Source organism: Panthera pardus, unplaced genomic scaffold (assembly GCF_024362965.1).
Source record: "Panthera pardus isolate Hobbes unplaced genomic scaffold, ASM2436296v1 HiC_scaffold_10, whole genome shotgun sequence".
Taxonomy (NCBI): domain Eukaryota; kingdom Metazoa; phylum Chordata; class Mammalia; order Carnivora; family Felidae; genus Panthera; species Panthera pardus.
Window position 1 is genome coordinate 66,996,682 of NW_026526655.1, and position 6,000 is coordinate 67,002,681.

The 6,000-nt window shown below is 37.4% G+C and overlaps 1 protein-coding gene across 3 annotated transcripts in view; it reads right to left on the reverse strand.

The window, feature by feature from the left end:
* LOC109272266 (sodium channel protein type 2 subunit alpha) overlaps positions 1 to 5,488 on the reverse strand; it is a 138,361-nt gene extending 132,873 nt beyond the window's left edge. For all 3 annotated transcript variants that reach the window (XM_019458169.2, XM_019458140.2, XM_019458163.2), the window contains exon 1: positions 5,263 to 5,488. In XM_019458169.2, coding sequence (XP_019313714.1) covers positions 5,263 to 5,288 — 26 coding nt within the window. In that variant the 5' untranslated portion in view covers positions 5,289 to 5,488. The remainder of the gene's footprint in view (positions 1 to 5,262) is intronic.
* Between the last annotated feature and the right edge of the window lie 512 nt (positions 5,489 to 6,000).

Below are 6,000 nucleotides of genomic sequence, written 5' to 3' on the forward strand. Positions count from 1 at the left end.
GTAATATTTTAATGCCTGGGAATTGAAGCTAAATAAAGATGAAATCATTTATTAAGCTTAGAAACTGAATGAGGTAGTTATCAGGATGTCTAGAAGTGACCTCCACAAAAAGAAGTTTGGGAAGAAGACGGTGGGGCGAGTCTGCCTTTACAGTGTTGCCCAAGGTCAGCCCTGAGGGAAGAGAAGTCTTCCAAGTCTGTATTTCCACCTAAGCACCTACTTCTGCCCTTTTCACTGACCTGCCAGGCTTGCCACACAGTGGGATAAAATCAAGTCTAGAAACAAAAAGGTGATCTTTCTGTCCCACCCATTCTAAATTAAACTTCTGCATTCATCTATACTGAGAAAGCAGCTATTTCAAAGGCTTCTTTCTGTGTGAAGGATGGGATTTTTCATCATACTTGTGCCTTTTTCCAGGCTTCACATTGCCATCCCCTGGCATGTCAGTGCAAGGGAATGCCTAGAGGAGATCTACGGAAGATGCAGCTGTCAGTAGAAAGGGAAAAAGAACTTCTGGAAGGAAGATTCATAAAGGAGGTTAGTTTGCCTAAGGGAAGAAACTTTGTAATTACTTTCTTTTCTTTCTCTTCATACATATCCTTGTAAAAATGCAAAATGAAACAGAGAGGCAAATGCATGAGGTTGAATCATTAATTCAGATGCTAGCAAACTAGCCTATCTATGATCATCAAATTAGAGAAAAGATGTGAGGATGGAGTCAGAGGCCAGAGCGATTTGGCCAAAAGCTGAGGAACGTGGGTTACTTCTACAAGCTGGAAAAAGCATGGATGAGTATAGCATAGGAAATAGAATCAATAATATTGTAATAACATTGTTTGGTGACAGATGGTAACTATACTTATCGTGATGAGGACTGAGTAAGGTATAGAATTGTTAAATCCGTATGTTGCACACCGGAAACTAATATAACACTGTATGTTAATTATACCTAATAAAAATAATCCAATTAGATATGTATAATAGATATATGTTGGTCTAATCCCAAGAAAGTTTAAAATAGAACCTGTTTTTAAACAGGTCATTCTGTGAGAAATAGGTAACTGAAGTATGTATAACAAGCCTAATGGGAAACAGAGTTAGTTTCCAATTCGAGGATTAATGAAACTAAAAACTGCTCTATTGGAAAGTGTTTTGCTACTGAGAATTAATTATTTCTTCCAGAAAGTCCACATACCTCTCAAATAGCCTTTTTTTGAAGAACCAACTGATTTAAATAGAAGAGATATTTATCTTACAGGCAAGGTTTTAATTTCCAAGTACAGGGCACCTAAAGCGAGTTACATCAGCTTTCCTTTTTATCACCTTCTATCCCTTCTTCCTATCTCAAAGAAAAAACATTCTGGAACCTTCCCTTTTTCATTGCCTGTAGGACTTCACTTTATTTTTTGTTTCTTCTTTCCTCAATTTCTCTCTACTGATTTCATATCTTTATTTTATGAAGGAGCTGAGGTTTTTCTAATCCTGACTAAAATCAAATTTCACTCAACAGTACCTTCCCGCTCAGATAGAAAATGTTATCTCTCTTTATGTTCACTGGTAGATGTCTTAAAATTTAAAATTACTCTTCAGCTTTCTCATTTCCCATTTTGTCCTAGGTCCAAGCCCCTGTCTCTGCAAATCTACTAAACCTCTTCTCCTTAAAACCCATCCACGACCTAATAATAATAATGGAGTCCATCAGCTCCAAACCTATTCTTTTGTTAATCAACCACTTTATGGGTTTGCTAATGTTTCTGATTCTTATTTTAGTAGTCAGTTTACTTGCTTTCTTTCCTGGGAAATTCTTATTCCTCCAATCTCTCCCATTACTTTCCCACAATTAATTAATATTCTTTCTGGACTCTTTTCACTCCACCTAATCTTTTTTTTTTTCTTTTAATGTTTATTTTTGAGACAGAGTGTGTGAGCAGGGGTGGGAAGCAGAGAAAGGGGGGGACAGAGGATCCCAAGTGGGTTCCATGCTGAGAGCAGTGAGCCCTATGCAGGTTTTGAACTCAGGAACCATGAAATCATGACCTGAGCTGAAGTCGGAGGCTCAATGGACTGACCCACCCAGGTGTCCCAATTTAATCTTTTTTTTAAAGTTTATTTATTTTGAGAGGGAGGGAGGGGCAGAGAGAGAGAAGGAGAGAGAGAGAGTCCCAAGCAGGCGCCATGCTATCAGCACAGAGACTGCCACAGGGCTCGATTCCACAAACTGGGAAGTTATGACCTGAGCTGAGATCAAAGAGTCGGAGGCTCAATTGACTGAGCTGTGCAGGTGCCCCCACTCCACCTAATCTTAAAGTTACACCAAAGTCATTTTTCCTTCACTTTTATTTCTCACTGATGTTCATTTACTGTGATCTAATTCTTACCACAGCTTCATACACACTCATATATTCAGCTTTCTTTCTAATCTATGGGCATAAAATTTTCACACTGTTAACACAATTGTTTTTACCCTCTTACAGAACATCTTTATCTTAGAGTATGTGTTATTATGCCAAATGCATATCATCAAAAGCCAAATTCATTATCTTTACTTTTGGTGCGGGGGTGGGGGCAGGGAGGAGAAAAACAGCACAACATTCTCAGGCTTCATTCAGATTGGCTTATTTACCATTCTCTGTAATTTCTCTGTATAACGTTTTATAGTTCTCTATTGCCTTGTATTTGCCTGCCTCACTCCTTTGTGCCTGGAATGAACAACTTTCTACATTTATTTGTTTATAACCCACTCATTCTTTTTTTTTAAGTTTATTTATTTATTTTGAGAGAGAGAGTATGCATGTGAGCAGGGTAGAGACAGAGAGAGAGGGAGGGAGAATCCCAACCAGGCTCTGCACTTTCAGGGCGGAGCCCGACTTGGGGTTCTAACTCACGAACCATGAAATCATGACCTGAGCTGAAACCAAGAGTCAGATGCTCTGAACCAACTGAGCCATTCAGGTGCTCCATATAACCCACTCACTCTTAAAGATCTAATTTAACTATTATATCCTCTTAAAATTGTTTTCTCTGGGTTCTAAGCTCCCCATGGACAGAAATGTTGACTCTTAACTTATTTTGAATCTCAGGATGTAACACAGTGCCTGGCACAAGATAGGTGCTTATATACCTGCTCTGTTCACCTTCTCACCTTTTGTCACTCTTATTTTGATGTTGGTAATATTTTGAGTGATAGTACTATTTGTGCATATACATTTCCATGCTAAATTCCATGAAGAACACTCCACACCTTTGTTTATGTCTCAATCTCTACCATGGCTAGTTCTTGGTAGATGCATGGTACTCAATAAATATTGTTGTGGAAGTGACACATTTTATTTAATCCCTTTCCTTTCTCAAGATATTGCAAAAGTAGGGCACAGTCTGTGCTTTCAGTAAGTGAAAAAAAAAAAAGGTGGGGGAAGGCCAGAGCATGAGATGATGTTTTTGTGAGCATCAATAGACTAATCTATATGTATTGTCCACACTTATTAGGTAGAAGGAATAGAGATGTGAGTTAGTATGTTGCCATCCATATCATTTATGGTCAAAGAATAGAATAATGTACCTCATCGAATGGGGAAGGAGAATACTAAGAAACAGAGTCTCCATAGTCGTTGTCTTAGACTAATTTTCCTGGGTGCTTTGTCAAGAGCCCTGAGACAATTGAGTAGTGCATATAATATGCCATTAAATAACATAATGTATACTTTGACAGAAGCTCTATTTCATAGAATTAGCAGACACACACACATATAGTCAATATCAGCACACCTGGTATATGCCATTTGGATATGTCCACATTAGAGGTAAATTGTGTTACTGCTATGAAATACATTGAAAACTGTCAATCTGTGTTCTAGTCTTGTCTCTGAATCTAATTTAGCATGTGGCTATGGAAAACTGAATCTCACTGCTGCAGTTATTTTAAAACAATGAAATAAATAAATGTTAAAAATCTGTGGTTCTAAAAATTGCCATGTGTACAGAACTATGTGGAACTTAAATTTCCTTATAGGCCTCACATGTCCAAAGAATGGATCTTTTTCCCTTGGTGGTTCGAACCAGTCTATAAAATCTTTCCCCATAGCTTGCACAACCTCTGACACAGCACAACTACCTCTTTATAGAAAAACGATGAGTAAGATAGAAACATACCAATGCACCCCTACTACCTGCCACCTCTACCACCACCATCACACACACACACACACACACACACACACACACACACACACACACTAATGTACACACACACTACTCTTCCCAAAGAGAAGAAAATGAGGCACTTCAAAACAATCTCACAAAAATAATTTTTGAATGTTTTAAATTTTCACTTAAAATTGATATAAATGACAATTAGGACTTTTAAATGTGGGGTTTCTAAATTGCTCTCTCCCCATTAACTTGATAACAATGAAAAGAGGATTTAGGGAGAAGTCATGAGAAGCAGCAGAGAAAAGCAAGGCTGTTGCATGCAATTTCCAGCTCCTGAGTCATTCCATCTTTTAGCACAGCTAATGCAACATGACCAAAAATATTTAAAATGTGAGCACCTTACACAATATCAACTAGTTTAAATGGCACAGTCCTACCATCACACATCCACCAAAATCTAAGCAATATCCATTTTCTCAGCAATTAATTTGTTTTCAGTTTACTCCTTACATCCATACTAGGAGAGGGAGGGGAGGGGGTCTGTACTGTCATTCCAAGTCTGTTAAAGACATTATACAAATATTTCATGGGAGAAATGACTTACATATTTTTTCTAAAATGGAAAAAGAAAAACCCACGTAACTAATCCATACCATCATAGCCGGCAGGAATTGTTTAGAAGGCCTTTGGGCTCAGAATGTTGGCGTGCCTTTGAGGCGTCTATCACAAGGCTCAGCCCTGGGCTTTGGCAAAGCCACTGCCATGTTAATCTGCTTCATTACATCTCTACAATTTGTTCACTGCATTAAGGAGCAGTATTTCCCTTGTGAGAGGAAGACCCATCCTTCACTTTGAAAGCTTTACCTTCAAAAGGTACACAAATGTAGTCACAGATGGGCACTAAAGGCCAGAAAGCCAAAGAAATATTAAAATACAACATGTCAGAGTCAAATCTCATTTCAATGCAGGAAGATTTAAAGATCCAGGGCAGCTAGAATTAGAGCTTTTCCATCTTTCAGATCTAAATCCAAGCTTACAAAGCGCACACTTTAATTATTATTAACACAGATAACAATTCATGGATAGATCAAAGGTAGAATCATGTTGCCTTACCTGAAATAAAGGGAATTGTAAATCATAGCACAGAATCCATATATGTGGTGAATAGAATAGTCTCCAATGCAGTTCTTCAGAATTTTGACTGAAGCAGAAAATAAAATCTCACATGTGTTCCATCCTCAAGAAGAAAAAACGAGAAAGGACGACCGCAGCATCCTCTCTGCTTCTGCCTTAGCTTTCTGTTCTGACGCTCACTCGATGGTACCCACTGTCTGTTAGAAAGCAGCATGCTAAATTGAAAAATAAATAAATAAATAAATATAAGCCTGCATCTTACATGACAGCTCCATCTTCTGGCCAAAACTGGAACCATTTTCATTCAAGATCCTTTGGCAATGCTACTTTTAGCAAGCTTGATTAAATGGTGTATATAGCACATAATTCCACTGTATTTCAAATCAACTACCTTAATTAATTGTAAATTAAACATTTAGGAAGCATTAGAGTATACATTTTTAAAATTTGTAATCCTACTTTTGGGGTTTAGTTAAATTTACTTACATTATATTTAAACTAAATGGAAGCTTTTCATAGCATTACAAACTTAATGTTTACCTTAAGACTTACTCAACTCAACCTGAAAAAGTAACATGTATCTCCTACTCCTATAAAATGATTTTAGATGCCAACTTTATCTTTACTGGTACTTTTTTGTGGAGAAGTTGTTTAAGTTTTTACTACTAGAGAAATTCTTTGTTATGTTGTTACTTTTGTTATTTGGGGGCAATTTTG